The 22179-nt window shown below is 39.6% G+C and overlaps 1 protein-coding gene across 2 annotated transcripts in view; it reads right to left on the bottom strand.

Moving 5' to 3' along the window:
* Nucleotides 1–1136: 1136 nt before the first annotated feature.
* Nucleotides 1137–22179, bottom strand: part of CRADD (CASP2 and RIPK1 domain containing adaptor with death domain) — a 252213-nt gene continuing 231170 nt past the window's right edge. For both annotated transcript variants that reach the window (XM_036865369.1, XM_036865370.1), the window contains exon 5: nt 1137–1851. In XM_036865369.1, coding sequence (XP_036721264.1) covers nt 1550–1851 — 302 coding nt within the window. In that variant the 3' untranslated portion in view covers nt 1137–1549. The remainder of the gene's footprint in view (nt 1852–22179) is intronic.

Raw genomic sequence — 22179 nt, 5'->3', positions numbered from 1 at the left:
TCAGAGTGTTTTTCCCTTTGAAAAATTCTGAGTTAAGTTAGTATTAGGAAATAAGATTCTCTAATTATTCAGAAGGATGGATCACAGATTGGGAATGTTCACCTGTCTCTCTCTTGACTGGACCCACTGTAGCGTTAATAAAGCCATATCACATTTTAAAGCTTAGCAAGAAACATGGTAATAGCACTTCCTCCTACAGTGCCCTCAGCTTTAGCCACTGTTCAGCTTGGTCTGGGAACTGCATCCGTGTTCAGCCACAGCAGCAAATTAACAGCTACCATTTCCCAAGAGCTGACAACGGGCCAGGCACTAGATGAGCCCGTGGCAGATGTTATTCCTTTAATCATCACAAAAATCTTGGAGGTGGGGACAGTCATTGCCTCACTCTACAAATGAGGAAACTGAGGCTTAGAGCAGTGAAGTACCTTGTCTGAGGAGATGCTGCTAGCAGGAGGAAGGCAGCAAGCTTCTTCCAGAGCATGTGAGAGAGAGGATGGAGCAGCACGGAGCAGCACGGAGCAGCACGGAGCAGCACGGAGCAGCACGGAGCAGCTGGAAGGGGCACACAGCAGTGCTGCAAAGACACACGCTCACTCCTCCGCCCCAGGCAACTCACTTCATCTTGATACAGGACGGGGCTCACCTCTCCTACCCAACTACTTCATAGGCTTTTTGTGAGGTCCATATGAGATCACATGTATGAAAAGCCTTGAAAACAGTAAAGCGTCTGACAAATACCATGCGTTATTAGTAAAAAGTCAGAAAACTGAACCACAGTCCTTAGGAGCACAACGCTTCAACCATCAAGGCTTCAGTGGAAAGACCACACTGCCCCCCAACCCCCAGTCCTTTAAATAAAGGGCGCGGGATTTTCTTAAGCAAATCTTTTAAAGATAAAGGGCTCAGGTATGCATGCTGGTACTTGAACTGGTCTTTGCAGGGAGCTTCAGTGTCTTAAATTTAATGCAGACACCCTGCCTGAGTGATTTATCTTGACTAGAGAAAGTAACCATTTCGCTGTTACTATTCTGTTCCAAAGCAATGACTACTGTAATTTTACACCCTTAATCTATGCAACACAAGAATGAAAGAAAAAAAACACAAGCAATACTTTCTCATGAGAGGGCCACATTATATACAGTAATTCAATTTTTATTATTAACATCATGATTAATAGCTAAGTCCACAGTTTAGTTCCCAGGCAACATAAAAGTGGATGTTTTATATATAGAACACCTGTATTTTTTTTGAGCCACTAGGATTTACCAGTCTATTAAAAGGCAACCACACAATTAAAACCTGCACAATTCAAATAATGTAATCTCCGAGGAATTAGAAACAATGAATTGTCAAATCACCATGGGAGATCAACTGAGTAATCCCGCCTTTCAAGTAATGTCAAGTGGAAATCCCATTATCTCCTTTCATCTAAGGATCACTAACACAAAGAAACAAACCAGTCCCCCCCAAATCTACCTGCCCTGGGTGAGAGTCAGGATTCGGCACACGAGACTAGGGGATGGACTCCCCAGGTGTTGATGGGGCGCCATCATTCCAACATGTGCTGGAGCACCGAGGGGTCCACGTCCACGGCCTGGAGACCCCTGTGCAGGCTCTGGAAGGTGGCCTGCTTCCCGAAGCGCTGCCTCCAGCGAACCAAGGCCTCCACCATCTGGGACTGAACATTGTGGGGATGGTTGGCCTTACAGCGGTAGATGTCGGTCTGGGACAGCCCCAGAGACAGCACCACGGGCTCCCACTCGGGGCCCAGCCTCTGGGCCAGCTGGTTGATCTGCTGGTCGGAAGGGGAGCTGTGGAGGATGTGCAGTGGGATTCCAGCCATCCGGTCATCTGGGGAGGAGAAAGACACGAGGGTGAAGAGAGCGAGCAAACACATCAGACAGGGGCAGAAATTAAAAACGTGGCGGAATGACACACACCTCCAAATGGCAGGGGCCAACTTCTCCTAGTCTTCATGGGGGCTACTCAGTAGAAAGCCATACATAGGGGCTTAAGAAGTACCACCCAGCATCTTTGGAAATGTTTATTACAAAAAATTTGAAAACAAGAAAATTAAAATAACTTGAAATTCCATCAGAGAAACCCATTCATAATAATTTGATCTATTTCCTTTTAATATCTTTATTGGAATATAATTGATTTACAACGGTGTGTTATTTTCTGCTGTATAACAAAGTGAATCAGCTATATGTATACATATATCCCCTTATCCCCTCCCTCTTGTGTCTCCCTCCCACCCTCCCTATCCCACCCCTCTAGGTGGTCACACAGCACCGAGCTGATCTCCCTGTGCTATGCGGCTGCTTCCCACTAGCTATCTATTTTACATTTGGTAGTGTATATGTGTCAATGCTACTTTCTCACTTCTTCCCAGCTTCCCCTTCCCGCCCTGTGTCCTCAAGTCTGTTCTCTACATCTGTGTCTTTATTCCTGTCCTGCCACTAGGTTCATCAGTACCGTTTTTTTAGATTCCATATATGTGTGTTAGCATATGGTATTTGTTTTTCTTTCTGTCTTACTTCACTCTGGATGACAGACTCTAGGTCCATCCACCTCACTACAAATAACTCAATTTCCTTTCTTTTTATGGCTGAGTAATATTCCATTGTATATATGTGCCACATCTTCTTTATCCATTCGTCTGTCAGTGGACACTTAGGTTGCTTCCATGTCCTGGCTATTGTAAATAGAGCTGCAATGAACACTGTGGTACATGACTCTTTTTGAATTATGGTTTTCGCAGGGTATATGCCCAGTAGTGGGATTGCTGGGTCATATGGTAATTCTATTTTTAGTATTTTAAGGAACCTCCATACTGTTCTTCATAGTGGCTGTATCAACTTACATTCCCACCAACAGTGCAGAAGGGTTCCCTTTTCTCCATGCCCTCTCCAGCATTTATTATTTGTAGATTTTTTGATGATGGCCATTCTGACTGGTGTGAGGTGATACCTCATTGTGGTTTTGATGTGCATTTCTCTAATAATGAGCGATGTTGAGCATCTTTTCATGTGTTTGTTGGCAATCTGTAAGTCTACTTTGGAGAAATGTCTGTTAAGGTCTTCTGCCCATTTTTGGATTGGGTTGTTTGTTTTTTTGATATTGTGCTGCATGAGGTGCTTATATATTTTGGAGATTAATCCTTTGTCAGTTGCTTCGTTTGCAAATATTTTCTCCCATTCTGAGGGTTGTCTTTTCTTCTTGTTTATGGTTTCCTTTGCTGTGCAAAAGCTTTTAAGTTTCATTAGGTCCCATTTCTTTATTTTTGATTTTATTTCCATTACTCTAGGAGGTGGGTCAAAAAGGATCTTGCTATGATTTATGTCATAGAGTGTTCTGCCTATGTTTTCTGCTAAGAGTTTTATAGTGTCTGGCCTTAATTTAGGTCTTTGATCCATTTTGAGTTTATTTTTGTGTATGGTGTTAGGGAGTGTTCTAATTTCATTCTTTTACATGTAGCTGTCCAGTTTTCCCAGCACCACTTACTGAAGAGGCTATCTTTTCTCCATTGTATATTCTTGCCTCCTTTGTCAAAAATAAGATGACCACATGTGCGTGGGTTTATCTCTGGGCTTTCTATCCTGTTCCATTGATCTATATTTCTGTTTTTGTGCCAGTACCATACTGTCTTGATTACTGTAGCTTTGTAATATAGTCTGAAGTCAGGGAGCCTGATTCCTCCAGCTCCGTTTTTCTTTCTCAAGATTGCTTTGGCTGTTTGGGGTCTTTTGTGTTTCCATACAAATTGTAAAATTTTTGGTTCTAGTTCTGTGAAGAACGCCATTGGTAATTTGATAGGGATTGCACTGAATCTGTAGATTGTTTTGGGTAGTATAGTCATTTTCACAATATTGATTCTTCCAATCCAAGAACATGGTATAACTCTCCACCTGTTTGCAGCCATAAAAGGGGTAATTGACAGTAACACAGTAATAGTAGGCAACTTTAACACCCCACTTACACCAATGGACAGACCATCCAAACAGAAAATAAATTAGGAAACACAAGCTTTAAGTGACACATTAGACCAGATGGACTTAATTGATATAGGACATTCCATCCAAAAACAGCAGAATACACTTTCTTCTCAAGTGCACACAGAACATTCTCCAGGGTAGATCACATCTTGGGTCACTGATCTATTTCTTTTCAGTCTTTTATACATAAAACATACATTTAGGATTACACTGCAGGTACTGCTTTGTAACATGCTTTTCTCAGCTCCATCTCTTTTACTAGAGAGGTCAAGCCGAGGCTTCTGGGGGAATCTAAGGATGCCTGCAGGGCCCACCTCCCTCTGGCACTGGCCTGTGGGTGGAGGGGTGACACTCTCTCCTGCAGGAATGGCTAGTGCTAGAGGGTAAGGGGCTGAACAGAACAGCCACTCTTTCCTAACAAACTTGAACACCACCAAAAAAAGTGACAGCTTCTAACAGAAGCAGGGGCTAAGTGGCCCCCTGAGAAAAAGAAAACCTAGAGGCCATGAGGGAGCAGGAAGAGAGGAGAGCAGAGTTCACTGTCCCAGCACAAGTCACAGGAGGAGAGTAACCATCCTGGCTGAGCCCAGAGAAGGAGAGGAAGTACGTGCTGTGGAGGGGCAATGAGAGAACCTGACCTTGCACTTCCTAAACTGGAGCCCTATCTCCCCGAGGCCAGTCTGCTGAGGAAGTCTGACACTGAGCGAGTGACTACAGATGTACTGAGAAGTGCCACTGGTTACACAGAAGGCCTTCCAGAGGAAGGAGGTTAAAGCTAAGTCCCGAGCATGAGTAAGAAGGAGCCCAGTGAAGGGAAAGGAAAGGAGGTGTGCCCTGTGCAGTGGGAACTGCGCATTCAAAGACCCTGAGGCAGGGGGACATAGCAGGTTCAAGGAAGTGACAGTCACTGTAGCAAAGAGCAGAGGTTGAGATGGACTCCAAACACCCAAAATGATGATGCTGGTGATGGGTTAGGTCAGGACTGGAACCTCAGACTTCAGTACAATAGCACATTGTACTACACTTTCTGTCACCAGCATCACAGAAATTCAGGTCAATGCCACCTCACACTCACCAGCTCACTGTTTTGATTTATGAATTCAATGAGAAGGCAAAAAGCATCCTGTTAGAATAGCTGATGTTTTCCACAGCATGTGCCTTTGGTCTCTAGGCAGCTGCCAATACTTTCGGCATGAGTTGCAAAAATATTGTCAAGGACTCTCTCTAGTGTCTGTCAAGACTGCTTTTTTTAAATGACTAAGAAGCAAATTAGAATAATGATACTACTGACCAAAATATTTTATATTAACACTGACACTTTTACGGCTTTTATAAAAATATGGGCTCATTTTAAAAATTCAAACAACACAAAAAAGTACAAAGAAGAAAACAAATTATCCACTATCCTACCATCTTATTGACAGTTTGTGAACATCATTCGGGAAATCTCTTTATGTGTGTATACTGTGAGAAGGAGAATATAACAGTTTTTTTTCTAATAAGAGTTACTTAATTTTGCTTGAATATAACAGAAGAAAAAGCAGCCGAAGTGAAACTAAATGGCTTTCTGACCTGCAATTAAATGCTTAAAGAAATAAAACAAAAAAACAAACAAAAAACACATACACACATAATATTTAATGCTGAGAAAAAAATCAATGAAAATTTAAGAGGTAAACTACATGTTTTCACACTGATGCTTTATAATGAACACTTTATATTTCCTCTCTTTTTCCTCATACTTCTAGATTTTTGTTGCTTATATCATGTTATTCTGTTGGATGCATAACATTTACATGCTTTGGTAACAATAATCTTCTCCCAGCTGTTTAGTCTTAAAAATATATTCTAATGGTTTGAAGGTTCACCAGTGTTTTTTGTTGTTCTTACTGTTTTTTAACCATGGCTTTTCTACTTTTGAGTCTGTTATTTTGATTTGAGTCATTTGGGTGAATCTCTTCATTGGGTGGTTTTCTTCAACAAAGGTTCATGGTTACTATATTTCTTGAGTTCTTTCAGATCAAGACTGTCTGCTTACTGCCTTCACTGCTGAACAATAACAATATTTATAAAAATAATGTCATATTGTATTATTTTATTATATTTTAAATTATGAATATAATTTTATATTATTTAAATAATTTTATTCCTCTTACATTTGTAGAACTTGCTCATATTTTATGGTAGAGAATGCTGGTATGGAGAATTCTGATACTGACTTGAACATCCCCCTTTTTGTATTATTTGCTTTTTCTCTCTGGAGTTTACAGTACTGAAGCTTTAGACCAGGGTTTATCTTGGTCACTCTTCATCAGCCTTTCCATGTATGCGGCATGGCCTTCTCACCAAAGATTTAGTTCTTCCTTCCTTTCAGAAAAATCTCCTTGCGTTATATCTTTGCATTCTTTATTTCTATTCCTTATACTGGATGGTTTTGCCTATCCTCCATGGCTATCATTTTCTCTCTTACTGTTTTAACTCCTTTCCTGTGATTATCTCATGCCTTTCCCCCATGCCATTCATTTGACTGCCAGTTATGGCTATTCTGTATTTTTTTCCTCCTGGTTCAAATCTTATATCATATTTTTGTTCTTAATTTTTCTTGGCTCTTCAATCTATCTTTTAAAAATCCCTTTCTACTGCCACCCATTAGGATGGCTACTATCAAAAAACAAAACAAAACAAAATAAGTACTGGTAAGAATGTGGAGAAATTGCAATCCTTATGCACTGCTGATGGGAATGTAAAATGGTGCAGCTGCTATGGAAAACAGTATGGCAGTTCTTCAAAAAATTAAAACTTGAATTATGATCCACCAATTCTACTTCTGGATTATATTACCCAAAAGAATTGAAAGCAGTTACTTGAAGAGATATTTGTACATCCATGTTCATAGCAGCATTGTTCACAACAGCCAAAAGGTAGAAGCAACTCAAGTGTCTATCAAGGTATGAATGGATAAACAAAACGTGGTATGTTATACATTAGAATATTATTCAACCTAAATAAGGAAAAAAATTCTGACTCATGCTACAAAATGGATGATCCTTAAGGACATTATCCTCAGTGAAATAAACCAGTCACGAAAGGGACAAATACTCCATGATTCCACTCATATGAGGTACTTAGAATAGTCAAATTCAGTGGGATGGAAAGAATGATGGTTGCCAGGGGCTTGGGGAGGTGTAATGAGGAGTTGCTGTTTAATAGGGACAGAGTTTCAGTTTTGCAAGATTAAAAGAGTTCTGGAGGTTAGTTGCAAAACAACATGAATGTACACTTGAAAATGGAAAAGATAGCAAGTTTTATGTTATATTTTACAATTAAAAATAAAAAAAGAATCTTGTTGTTTAATCATAACATTGAGTTTTTATTTCTACTGGATTGATACTGAGCTCTTCTACAGCATGAAGTAGTTGTGAGGTTGAGTTTCTTTGGACTGGGTTTTCTCCCAGACCAGATTGGTTGCATGTTTATTTTCTGCAAGCCGTATTCCTATATTTCATTCCTCTGCTGTAGCAGTTTCACATAGTTTTCATGACATTTAGTTTCATCTTGCTGATACTTAACATGAGTATCTCTGTCCAGAACTTCTGTTTGGTCTTGTACAGTAAGCTGATGCATCCTTGACACTCTGCTCACTCCACAGGGGACCCGTTGCCTTTCTCCCTCGGAGCTACACTCTGAGGTTGGCTGTGGCTTTCTATGCAGTGCTCTGCCGTGAAGGAGAGGTAGGACTCACAAGGCCAGCCCTTGCCGAGGGTCCTATGCACTGCCCTCTCTTTTGGAAGCCAGTTAAATGTCTTACAACAGAGCCCACTCTGCCAGGGTGCACTCACTCCTGTGATCTCTTTCCCGTAACTGGGGAGATGGCTTGCTTCGAGTTGCCTTCCTGCCTCTGCTGAGGGTGTTGCCTGACATTCAGCGAGGCCACCCACTCACCTTCTCAGGCAGCTCCTTCCCATACTGATCTGTGTTAGTGGGAATCCTCAAGATGCTGTCCCCTCACCTTCCTTTCCCGGCATTGCTCCTGAGGGGTCAGGATGGAGGGTTTCCTTCATTACCTGCCACTGGTCAAAGTGCACAGCATAAAGCTGTGATTGGTTTTCTTGTCTGTTGGGTTGTTGCTGGCGAATGTTTTTGTTGTGAACTGCTTTTTGGGTCAGTTCATTGGGTGTTGGGGCGGGAGCATCTGTGATTCTGCTACACTCTGTCATCATTCTGACTCCTGGCCAACTATTAATGCAACATATGCTTTGAGCCAATGATGTGGAAGTGAGGACAGTATTTGCTCTCATTCCTCTACACTCTCAGGGTCATATATCCCTTGTGAATACTGCCATATAACTGGGAGGTGGCCAGCAATCTACGGACACAGGCTTGAGCAAAGATAATTGGCACATAAGCGCGACCCAGCCAAGAACAAATCAAGCCCTTCCAAGGAGATCTTACGCACAGAGAGAGACAATAACAGCTGTTTGTGTCGTCTGACCTCTATCTGGAAAAGTATCCTCACGAGGCCCTTCCAGCTCATGAATTCTGCTGAATATGAGGTTAATTAAAAACGAGAGTCCTAAGGCAGTAGTGTCAACTCCCAAGGACATACTACATCAAATCAGGTCGAGCTATAAATCAATCCACTGTGACCGCCTGGCCACTGTCCTCAAAGCTTGATGTGCACACCACTTGGTGGTGGGCAAGGTGATGCCGGGGGTACAGAGGGGAACATTCTGTATTAGAGTAGTCATGGATCTATTTTAACACGATTAGAAAAGTATAAATAGCATTTCAAATCCATGACTGCAAGGATTAAGATAAGTAAATAAAAAAGCAGATACAGAATGACCAAAAAGTAAACAAAAAGAAAAGTAAGTTTTAAAATAAAAAGTAAATTTAAATAAAAGCATTAAATTAGTGGTATAGGTGTTAAAAGATAAGGCAAGAATTGTACAAGTAGAACAGAAATGACTGAAGCTTGGGAAGTCCAGTGTTTCTCAACAAGTGCGCTATTGGCATCTCGGGCAGGACAGTCCATCGTGCAGTGCTGTCCCCCGTGCACAGCAAGGTCTGGAGCATCCCTGGCCTGCACCTACTAAGTGCTAGTAACACCCCCTACCCCAGCCTTAGCACACATGTCCACATACCCTGCGGCAAGGCAGTACCACCCCTGGTTAAGAACCACCAGATACTGGGACAGAAGAATGGCTATTTTATAAAAAATCCTAAGCAGGGAGTTACTCCTTTTATACTGACAAAATGCTCTCCCTTATACAGATCCTATCTCTTTCATGCAATCCTTTAATTCTATTCTCAGTGAAGTTAAAACTCACCTGTTTCAGAAGAAACAACATTCTCTGATAAACCCATCTACCATGATGAAACCAAAAATCCATTTGAAGGGATCAACACCCCCAGTCCCCACCCCCCATCTCCCCACTTAGCCACCCACCCCTCCACCTTCCGTCTCTGTGGTCATGACATGGACGAAAACAGCATAGTGACCCCTCCTCTCTAACCATCTCTTCCTCCCACACTCATACTTATCAGCAGCTGCTCTGGGCTCAAATCTAAAAGATTCACACATATCTTTTCTGTTCCTTATATGACATTGCTGTCTCCCAAGCTCTTTATGTGCAGAGGCCATGTCTTCTACTTCTGTGCCCTTCCTTTCCAACCTTTAGCCCCTTGCTGAGTGCAATATGGAACTTAATGTATATTTTTTCAGTAATTGATGATATTGATGATATAAATCAAAAAGTTCCTCCAAGTCAAGCTTCCAACCCACCATCTCTACTAGCTATGTGTTTCTGACTTTGTCTACTTGTTCCAGAAAAAATGTCAACTCTTCCAACAAACCTCTGTGCAGACAGCACTCCCTGGTCCACCCTGGCTGGGTGTGGCCAGGAAAGTCCACAGGCCCAGTGTCCTGTCTGGTTGACCTCCGCTTTGTACCCTGCATCCTACGATATGTGGCCACCTTAATGGTGACCTGAGAAGAGCACCTATACAAAGTTCAAAAGTACAGTTCAAAGACTGAAGGCCATGGAGTAAAGGAGCGGCACAGCAGACATGTAAACAGTTGCTAGGAAAGTCAGATAAAGCCATGGTCAGGTGTCTAGAATAACAGCAAACGTTTTAACTGTAGAACTCTGTTTTAAACTTCAGTTATTTTGAAATATAACTGGAGATTTGGTAAGCACATATGAGTGCTTTATAAAGAGACTCAGTTGGACATAGGGTAGCACTTTGCAAAACCATACACATTCCTTTGGAGAGCTGGTGATATATACCACTCTCCCTAACTCACTGACGGAAGTGCCATATGCTTCAGGTTTGTTGGACCAGAAAAAAAAAGTTGAGCTAAGAGACTGTCCCCTTCTGGTGCAGCCACTTTTCAGGAGAAAAGGCTAACCTCTTCCCCGAGGACATGTAAGGGCTCTGCTCAGGTCAAGTCTACTAATGTTCCATGGACCAAAGCAAGACATGTGGCCAAGCCCAAGACCAACAGGACAGGGAATGAAATCTTCTCACAGGGTGGGAGGAGTGAAAATTTGCTGCTCTATAATCTGTAAACACTCACAAGTAAACTAATAAACTTTTAAAATGTAGATGAAGTGATATATTACTGGGAATATATAAAGTGCCAAAGTTGATGCAGGACAAAATAGAAAACTTCAATAAACCAACGTATTAAATATACCAAAGTGGTAATCAAAGCCCTCCCCTGCTAAAGAGCCCTGGGCCCCAATGGTTTTATAGGTTAGTTCTATGAAATATTCATAGAACATTTCATTTCCTAACTTATGTAAGTTGTTCCAGAAAATAGAAAAGGAACAAAAAACTAGCCCATTTTATTAAGCTCCTGTACTTTTTATTCCAAACAACAAGGAGAATAAAGAAAAGAAAAATCACAGGCTCATTTCAGTTATAATTTTAGATGTAAAAATCCTAAATATTAACTGTTTGAGTTTTTAAAAATATATTTAAAATAACACATTGTGAACAAGTAGAATTTATCACATGATTACAATAATTTCAACATCATAAAAATTATCAATTAATTCAACATATCACTAGCCTAAAGAGAAAAGGCACTATATTAATACATGAAAAAAAAAAGAATTTGATGAAATTTGATACCTATTTATCATTAAAATTTTCTCCTCTAAAAACTTAGGAATATGGACAACTTTTAAAACTTGATAAAATTATAAAAGACTTCAATAAGCATTTGACTTAATGAAGAACTTTAAAATGTATCCCCTTTAAGAATGGGAACAAGACAAGTTATGCCCACTAGCACCATTACTATTGAATACAGTAGTGGAAGTCCTGACCAATGCTATAAAGAAAGAAAAAGAAATTTTGTATTAACATTTGAAGGGAAGCATTTTCAGAGTATGATTTAATATGTAGAAAAAGGCCAGGATCAGTAAACAATCCATTAGAACAAATAAGAGAGTTGAACAAAATTGCCAGATACAAGATCAACTCAAAACAAAAATCAGCAAAACAGCATTTCTACATTCTGGCAATAATCAAATACAAGATAAAATAAAATAAAATAAGCAATGAAAACTATAAAGGATCTAGAAATTAAACTAACAAAGATCACATAAGACCTCCACAGGGAAAATTTTAAGCCTTTACTAAAAGACATAAAGCAAGATCTGGATAAATGATCATTCATGTGCTGGCTGGGAAGACATTATTATTACATAAAGATGATAATTCTTGTAATGACAATTAAAATTTCATAATGGGGTAAGGAGAGGCTTTCTCCAAATTGGGGAAAGCTAGCTAATTATAAATATTTAAAAAGAAACTGGACTTTTACATCACACCATAAACAGTAACAGATTCCATGTGGATAAAGGCCCAAACATAAAAGGCAAAACTATAAACTTAATGGAAAATAACACTGGATTATCTTTATGACCTGTGATGGGAAGAGACCTTTTTTTTTTGAGTTTAAGAAAAAATATTTTTACTTAATTTTTTAAAATTGAAGTATAGTTGATTTACAACGTCATGTTAGTTTCAGGTATACAGCACAGTGATTCAGTTTTATATATGTGTGGAATATATATACTTTTTCAGATTCTTTACCCTTATTGGTTATTACAAAATATTGAGTACAGTTCCCTGTGCTATATAGTAGGTCCTTTTTGGTTATCTATTTTATATATAGTAGTGTGTATATGTTAATCCCAACTTCCTAATTTATCCCTCCCCCACCCCAGAAGTGACTTTTTAAATGAATCCCCCCAAAGATGAGTTTTTTACATCAAAGGAGACTATGATTCAAGTTGACAGAGGAGAATGGGAAAAGGTATTTGTTAACGTTTGTTAAAACCAAGGAGGGAAAAATTTCTGGATTTATAAGGTACTCCTGAAACCAACAGGAAAAAAGATAAGAATCTCCAAAGGAAAAATGACAAAGGAATGACCAGGCAATTCAAATTAGAGGAAATGCAAAAGCAAGCATATAAAGAGATGGTCAAATGCAGAAATTTAAGAAATAACAATTGAAACAACAATGATAAATTACTTTATGTGCATAGAAATCTAGACAATACCAAGCTTTGGCTGGGATGTGGCCACGTAGGCAACTTTATTCACTGCTGGTGGGAATGAAGACTGCGCAGCCATTCTACAAGCAAGTGGGCCGTGTGAATAAAACTGCATATAGTATACAATCTTGTTCCTAGGTGTATGTACCCAAGAAAAATTCTGAAAAAGATCGATAAGGGACATGCAGAAGGCTGTCTGTACAAAGCTAAATCATTTGTGTTAGCAAACATATATACCTTATAACCCAGCAATCCTGTTTTGGGGTTTATATATCCCAGAAGAATTCTCATTCAGATCAGACCCCATGAGGGGTCATGTATGAGATTGTTTGTATCAAGTAACACTGGGAAGAAAAGAGCTGGAAGCAATACAAGAGCTCAATACTAGGGGAGCAGATAAAAAATATGAAGGAGCATATAGGGAATACCATGCAGTTAGAAAGAACGGACTAAGGTGAAAATGTTAAAAGAAGAATGATATCTATAACAATGCGAATTTTAAAATACATGTCTAAAACAACACCATTTACAAAAACACACATAAATAAGAATATGTATCGGACAGAATAATTAGTTATGGAAGGGGAGGAAATAGGGGGAGGCTGCCAGGCTGAGAAAACTTAACGTGACAGGCCACCTCCCAGGGCCAACATGTTAATCTGCATCCCTGAGTGCAATGGTTTTGCAGAGAAATCCCCTTGGCCCAAGGTCTGACTGGCTGCCTGGAAATGAAAGAAAAGCACCTTGAAAAGAAAACTAATTAGAACCCCTTGTTCTGGTATATAATCACAGAGAACAATCTGGTCCTCACAGAGAGGTGGAGAAATAAACTGGTCTTTCTAAAACCGATTTTCAGCTAGATGAAGGCCCTGTTGCAAAATGCAAGTAAATCATACTTACTGTCATGGAAAACTTGATTTGCCATCAAGTCCATGGAAGGTCAACAACAAAACTGTTAGCAATAATTGAGTTCTCACTGAGTTGAAAGGAGGGAGGCAGGGCGGACAGAGCTCTGGGCTAAGAATTGGCAGGCCTGGCTGCAATCTAAATTTGAATCTGCCACCAACTTGCCATAAAACTGGCGATAAGTCATTTAGCTTCTCTTGGATTGTTTTCTCATTTGGAAAAGGTAAAACCAGATGACTTTCAAGGCCTTATTCAGATATGACACGTTATACTATCTTTTAAAAAAGCAGTTTTATTTTCTGCAGATCTCATGCCTTTTGACTTCTCATTAATCAACAATTATTCACGTATTGTTGCATCACTTTTCCCTACATGTCTTCTAAGAGAGAACCAAGACCTTTGGGGTTTTACTGATGCTTTTTTGCTCGTTCTTGCTTTCTAAATATCACTCATGGGAACTTATCCTTCCATTGCAAAAAAGTTAATTGAACATTGGTAGAGTAAATTTTTTCAAAACAGGATTTAAAACTTTAAAAGTTCATGTTACAACTTGCCGAGCCACTCATTTTTCTCACACACTTGCGCAGACCTGACCCAACTCCATCAATTTACCATTCATCCTGCCCCCTGAACACACCAGTCTGCCTGGAACCTTTAGGGCCTTGTGCTAGCTGGTCCTTCTCCCTGGAACATTCTTCTTCTGACTTCCTCCATCAAGTGTGACTTCTCAATGAAACCCAGCCTGACTGCCCTATTCTCAGTGCCAACTCCTATTCCACTCTGTGATCCCCCTTATCCACATATCACCTTCAAACATATACTTTATGGATGCACTATATTTGTTGTTGCTGACTGGCCCCACTCCACACACTCATCCCATCCCTGCTGGAATGTAAGCTCCTCACAGGCAGGGGAATTTTGTCAATTTTGTTCAGTGATGCTCAATGATGTATCCTGGGCACCAAGAATAGTACCTAGCACATAGTAGGTTCTCATTACATAAATGAATATTGTTGGATAAATGAACAAATTAAAAGGAATGATCCATTACAATTACAACATACTCATTTAGCTGTGCTCTCTATGGCTACAGTGTTACCAAGTGCTCCTACTTTTAGTTACTTAGCACTTAAAAACCAAAGAAATTATACCCTATCATCTGGGAGTATATAGAAAATTTTAAAGGGGGGTGGGCGACTCTGTAACAGTAAGATATTGTCAAGGTTCAGGGTAGGCAGTTCCCACCCTCTGTATTGAACTGGGCCACAATGAACTCCTCCCTCTACATAGATGGTTAATTTTAAGAGACTTAGAACCACTGACAGACCCCAAGATGGTTTCTGGGTAAATACTCTGACTCCAACCTCCCAGTACCTAAGGAAATAAACAAAAGGTAATAAAAAGGCAGCCTTACCCCCCAAAAAAGATGGCAGAACCACAGTCCAATACCCCCCTGAAGCTGTATCAATCATTCAATAAAACTCAACTCTAAAAGAGAGACTGATATCCCCAAATCTGGAGAGGAACAATGAATTAAGTGGGCTTTCTTATCACTTCTTCTCCTCTGACTTCAGTAGATTGGGGATGGTAATTGCCACAGGGAAGGATGCGGAGATCAGAAATAAGAACGAGGACTGACTGTTCCTGGCAGAAGTGATGAGACATTTCACAGGGTCTCAGGAGAGACTGCAGAGCACAGGTGTTACAATGTGGCCCACACAAACAACTCAGATGAGCTCCCTGCTCTGCCCAACTCTTCTGCTGACATGTGCCCTTCAGCTAAAGAAAGTGGACAGAATAGGAAATATCCAGTCCTCAAGGGGCAACAAATAGGGGGATCACAGGGGTGCCAAGGAGAAACCACTCCAGTCTGTTAGAGCACCAAAGGCTGAGCATGGCTGCCCAAACATGGGCAAGATGGAATGAAATGGAACAGCAACTACCATACTATATTAACAAGTGATTTATTTTATTTTATTCTATTTATTTTTTAATTAATTAGTTTATTAATTTATTTATTTTTGGCTGTGTTGGATCTTTGTTGCTGTGCACTGGCTTTCTCTAGTTGTGGTGAGCGGGGGCTACTCTTCGTTGCTGTGCGTGGGCTCTAGGCGCACGGGCTTCAGTAGTTGTGGCACGTGGGCTCAGTAGTTGTGGCTCACGGGCTCTACAGAGCAGGCTCAGCAGCTGTGGTGCACAGGCTTAGTTGCTCTGCGGCATGTGGGATCTTCCCAGACCAGGGCTCGAACCCGTGTCCCCTGCATTCGCAGGTGGATTCTTAACCACTTCACCACCAGGGAAGTCCCATAAGTGATTTTAAAAGGGAACATAATATGGGAAAAAAACTGACAAAAAATTCACAATCCTCAAGGAATAAGAGAAAGTAATTTGTCACAGAATAATTTAAAAGCATAATAGAAACATGAATACAGTAAAACAAGAGCTTAACAATGAGACAATAAAAATAACAAAATGAGATTTTAAAAGAAGCTTGTCATACTAAAATGATAAATGGACGACCAAATAGCATCACCATGAAACTAATACATAAATTAGAAATACCAAGGAATAGCGTTAACGTGACCCCAAATTATATATATTCAGGAAAGGCTTGAGATAAGGGCAGAATTTAAAGCAATTAGAGAAAAATGATAGATATGGAGGAGAGCAAAACACAGTCCATTGAAAGGTTAATGGGGGCCTTCCCTGGTGGAGCAGTGGTTAAGAATCTGCCTGCCAATGCAGGGGACATGGGTTCGAGCCCTGGTCCGGGAAGATCCCACATGCCGCAGAGCAACTAAGCCCATGTGCCACAACTACTGAGCCTGTGCTCTAGAGCCTGTGAGCCACAACTACTGAAGCCTGCGTGCCTAGAGCTCATGCTCCGCAACAAGAGAAGCCACCGCAATGAGAAGCCCATGCACCACAACAAAGAGTAGCCCCCGCTCGCCACAACTAGAGAAAGCCTGCATGCAGCAACAAAGACCCAACGCAGCCAAAAATAAATAAAATAAATGAATTTAGAAAAAATAGGTTAATGGATATTCCTGAGGTAGAAAATGCAGCCCAAAGTATTCAAAAATCTAACACAAGAAAATATCCCTAAAACGAATACACGATGGAATCTAATCTCTAAACTGAAAGAGCATACTCTATTTTAGGAAAAAACTGATATAGAATAATCAACTATGAGACATATACTGGTTAAATAATTGAATTTCCTGTTCCAAAATATAATTCTTCAAGCAGAAAAAGCAAGTTGCCTACAAGAAGAAAGTCAGTCAAATTTTTCAACAGTGCTTTAAATGCAAAAGATAATGCAATTCCACCAAAATTTTAAGGGGGATAAAGAGTAGTCTCTGAATATTATTCTTAGCCAAGATGATTTTTATATAAAAAAGGTAATCAGCAGATATTGTTGAACATAAAAACAACTCAAGAATTCACTGTTTGTTCTGAACCTTCCTTTAAAAGTCTTGACAATCTAGTCAGTGCAATGAATAAAGTAAAAATATCAGCACTGGCATACCAAGGGTGGGTAGATGGAAATGGTTTGCTTCAGATGCAGGCAATAAAGAATGCATTGCTTATAGAGAATTTAAAAGTAGAAATAAAACCACTAAAAATCCCTCTGCTTTTCATATCACCATGTACCAAAAATCTAAGCAATGCAAATGATAAAACGTCCCTCTTTTCTGGGGTGGAATGTTTCCCCACTAGGCAGTCAGGATCCTCTAAGCCCCCTGACCTGCTTCTTAATAACAATGATTGGAAAGCCACAGTAAAAAGATCAGTACTGGATATTGAATTTATTTAAATATAAAACTAATTTTAAACACCTGAACAGAACATAATGTTACATATCTTGATTATATGAAAACAATAATATAACTAATCAAAAGCAAGGCTAGATTATAGAATAGAATGTAAACACTAAATTACCCTGTGTGAAAATAACAATGTAACTAACCAAAATCTAGAAGGAAGAAAGGAAAGAGAGTGAGAGTGCCTATGAGCCCATTTATCACGGCAGGGAAATCTATACTGTCTGAAATGGAGATGGTGGCAGTCAAGACAGCCTGTTATCTACAGTAGGACATAAGCCCTGAATCTCATGACTTAACAGAACGAGTTAAGTTCTCACTCACACACCTTCCACCGCAGGCCCACGTGGCTCTTCAGGGCAGTGCCTCTGTGAGCTGGTGCTGCGTTCCATGCCACACTGACGTTACGCTCCTCCACATTCACATATCACATAAGATAAGCATTCATGCTCACCAAGACAGGGAAAGAAAGGGTGACAGACTGGAGATCTGGCAATTAAATACATCCATCTGTAAGTGATGCTAGTCACTTCTGCTCGCATTTTGTGGCTAAAGCAAGTCACAAGGTCACACCTAACTTGAAGGGAGTGAAGAAGTACAATTCTCTTATACCCCAGAACAGGGAGAGAACTGGGTGAACACCAATAACGTCTACCAAGAAATATACTTGGAGAAAAAGAAAAGCCAGAACCAAAAACATCAAGTTCATCACCTCTTTTCTGAACCTAAGAAAAAAAAATAACATCTCTTACTGTGAAAAAAAATGTTTATTTAAATTTCAGTAATTTCTTAATTTTCACTTAGCTTCTTTTTATCCAGTTAACTTCAAATAAAATTAAATGTATTTAGTTTTGAAATTTAAAAATTAGCACGATTCCACTTTTATGAAAGCATTTCTATCTATGTATCTATCTATCCACCCATCTACCTATCTACCTACCATCCATCCATCCATCTTCTCATCCACAAACATGCTTAGAGAGATGTCCAAATGTCCAACAGGATGTTCACTTAATGAGGCTTATTTCTGAGTGTTAGGATTTTTTATCTTCTTTTTACTTTTCTGCATTCCTTGGATTTTTAATAATGCGAATGTATCATTTTTATAAACACAACAGAGTCATTATTAGAATATGAATTAGCCAAAATAACACTTGGCTTTCAATTATCAAGCCTTAAAATCACCAGATGCTAAAAAAAAGGAGATTTTTACATTGCACTGGGAAAGGGAAGGGGATTAAAGTAGGAGAAAATGTGGTATTTCATGATTGTTATACACTGCTTGAAATTACAAAATGGGTAAATGCTCATAGCTTCAGGCCAGGCAGCTGGTTTGAATCAGGTATGTAAAAGGACATACATTTCTATTTTACCAATTTTTAAGTCTTTTATATCTTGCTGATACAGGTCATTCTTACCAAATATGCAGTTGCTTATTGAGTTTAATAGAGGTGTACTATAGAAACAGAGTTGGTTTTCCCCATTTAAAAAATATGGACATTAAATGCAAAAGTACAATTAATAAATTGAAGAGGAAATATATCTTCTAACCAGAGCAGACTTAACGCATTACGCACGGTGGGGATAGTGCTGAGAGCCCGTAGTACTTTTGAGGGCCCATGAAAATGTTTTAATTTCTTGTAAAACTCAGAAGAAAAAATAAACTTTAGGTCAAAGAAAATATCTGAATATATAATATTAATATATTCATCTATATAACAACCCAGTCATAAACTGTACTTTTTCATATTTTTTTATGGAGGAAAAGGCCCACAAAGGCAGCAGTGCCTCCAATCTATGAAAGTTCATAATGTGGCCCTGTTTCTAAGGCACAGATTCATTGGCAGATGGCAAAAATTACCTGGTTTATTGAAACATGTACTTAAAACACTACCTTTCCAAATTAAAAACAGTGTAGTTGTTGAGAGACAAAATTCCAAAGTGCCTTGTCAGTTCCTCAGAGTGCACAGATGACTAATGTTAATTCTCAACGTTAATGACAACACTTTTTTCACAGTCTAACGACCTTAAAGATTCCTTTACATGAAGTTGCATTATAAGGATATTAAGTTTTGAGGGTTTTTTTTTCCTTTCTAAATAGGGAAAATGAACTCCTTAATCACATTAATCACATTATTTCCCACAGATAATTGTTCTCCCAAGTTTTCAAAATTGTTTAAAAATATTAGTAAGTTTATTTTAGTCTTCAAGAGACCAAATACATAAATATTTAAACTGATACTCAAACTGAAGAAAACAAGCTGCCCCCATGGTCCCTTGATTCTGTCTTTGCTGCTGGTCCCTGGGCAGTAAAGAGAGTTAGTTTAAGAAGCTTCAATTGCATATTGAAATTATAAAATAACAACTTTGATAGATATAAGTTTTCCTTCTTGGTCCTAAACCTGCTTAGGAGAAGGACAAGATAATCAAGGAGTGCTTACAGAACTTGACTTCAGGCATCAAAAGTACATGCCTTTGAAGGGAGTTCAGCCGGGTTGAGTGGCTTGGAGATAAGACCAAAGAAATAAAAAAGGATGAAGGTCATGTAACTTTGCCAAGCAAAATCTTTCAAAGCTATGATACAACAATAATCTTGAAAATGAAACTCTCAGTCCTCTTATCAGCAACCTAGGGAGAAAGATAGAAGTCAGACTTTTTAATTTACTGCCTTCCCCTTCCCACAACTAGAAGGGACAATGAATGTGGTGACTGACATAATCAGGAGTCAATATAATTTGGATAGATTGATGGAATGACACTAACAAGATTTAATTTGTTTTGGGATAAATGTGACATCCTACCAAACTTAAAAATATCAATCATAAAGATACAGACTGTTTTCAACCTGCCTCAAATGCAGTTTAGGAGAAAAGAAGGTTCAGATGTTTTAACTGACTGCAAATGCAATGTGACCCTAGCAAAAAAAAAAAGAAAAACTGACACAATGTTAGTTCCAAATACTGTACATAACTTTGGAATCAGGAAGAGGGAGATGACAATCTCACAGATTCGCAATAGTCAGACTGACCCCTTCCAAATCAATGACCTGATTGCATATTACTGGGACAGAGAAGCAGGCAAAGCCTGAATGAAGGTCTGCCCAAAGACATTAACGTGTAAGCGCATATGAACTCAGTATGAAAGCAAGCATCTGGCATCTACCACAGTGAACTATGAGCTCTAGCGAGGTGGAAACTGTGTCTGTCTTGTTCATAGCAAGGACCTAGCACATATCTGGTACATCACAGCTTCCGAGAAATAACTTTTAAGACTTTAGTTTAAAAACATATGGAGCAGTTGCATTTTATACAGGGGATAAATTCAGAAGAACTCACATAATGGGAGACTAACCCGGCAAAGCACAGGAGCACCGCCTTGTAGCAAGAGCTTAAGCACCGCAGAGAATTCCACTTGGCTTTGGAATTTTGTGATTCTTGGCAAAATTTAAATTTTCTAGGATTTGCATTATCTCAAATTTTGTGCCTAAAGTGTGACTTCAGTAATAATTTTTACCAACTAATTTGAATATGCCTAATATCAATAAAATGCAAGGGCACTCTGAGGATAGATACATTCATTTAGCAAATATTAATTGAGGTCTATTATGTACCGGCTACCTTTTAGTGCTAATCATTCAGCACTGGGCAAATTTAGCTATTTATGTAAACTGTCCGCAGTTTGTCTAAAGCACCTCCATGGAACTTAGGGCTTTACAGCTATCTGTCTAAACCAACTCATTGATTTCACCAATGAAAATATAAAATGAAAGGAATTAAAGTTACTTGCTCACTCTCACAATTAATTGGCCATGGAGCTCTGAAGACAGTGACCTACAGATGCCTATCCCAGCGGGGATTCAGTGCCTGCTTTACAGCTGCAAATGAGCAGCTGAAGTTAACAATCTGGGGGCACATTTATGGAGGGATCTCAGAAATAATACAAGATCATAGTTAATAAATATTCTTTTAATCTCCTTTTTAACATTCCCCCAAATGAAAAATTTTCCAGACTATGTTTTTCTATGTTTTTTAACCAACAATTTCTTTTACAAACATAGATGTATTAGAAGCATGTGCATGTATGTGTGTGTGAAACTGAAAGAAAAGTTTAACAAAACCAACAAATCCTTACCTTTACTATATGTTATCCTATTTTATTTTACTCTAATCCGGATCAGCGACCACTAAATTGACTTCATGTTCCACTAACACATAGCAACATTGTTCTCGTGTGCATTCTGCTGGCTTCTTACTACTCTCCCATTCAATAATGAGCTCACATGTCATCTCCTCTGAGAAGCCTTCCAGGACTCCGCCAAGCACAATCAACCATGTCCTTCTTTAAAGCCGGACATGAGTGACAGTGAGGATACGGGAAAGGGGCAGATTTAGGAGAGAATAGGAGGTAGTGCTGGAATGCCTCTCTGTGCCACACCTGAGCTCCACATCGGGGCAGGAGTCCCTCAAGCTCAGGGGTGAGAGGGGCTTCTCACCCCTGATCGATTTCTTGGGCACCGAGCACTTCCTGGAGCATCATAAGCACTCATTAAGCAATTGTTGAAATAAATCCTTTAGGGAGCTGATGAAAGAGCTGACCCTGAAAGCAAATAAAAGAGCCCATCCATCAGAGGCTGCACCCTGGGAGCCAATGGACTGAATTTGGCTCACATATGTGTTTCATTTGGCTTGTGCAGTGCAAAAAACTACAGAGACAGCATTTGAAAATACGGAGATTTCACAAAATTCTAGATTTGTGGCTTTGCTTGTCAGTTCACCAGAGTCATCCTCAGGCTGGTCACCTCTGAATCTCCACTCTCTCCACGGCACACGTGAAAGCCCAGGTGCCGGGCTGCTTTCCCATGTCCAGGACCTCTCAGGT

This window comes from Balaenoptera musculus, chromosome 10, assembly GCF_009873245.2.
Source record: "Balaenoptera musculus isolate JJ_BM4_2016_0621 chromosome 10, mBalMus1.pri.v3, whole genome shotgun sequence".
NCBI lineage: Eukaryota > Metazoa > Chordata > Mammalia > Artiodactyla > Balaenopteridae > Balaenoptera > Balaenoptera musculus.
The sequence above is the reverse complement of the archived record's forward strand: the minus strand, read 5'-3'. Positions and strand labels throughout refer to the sequence as shown.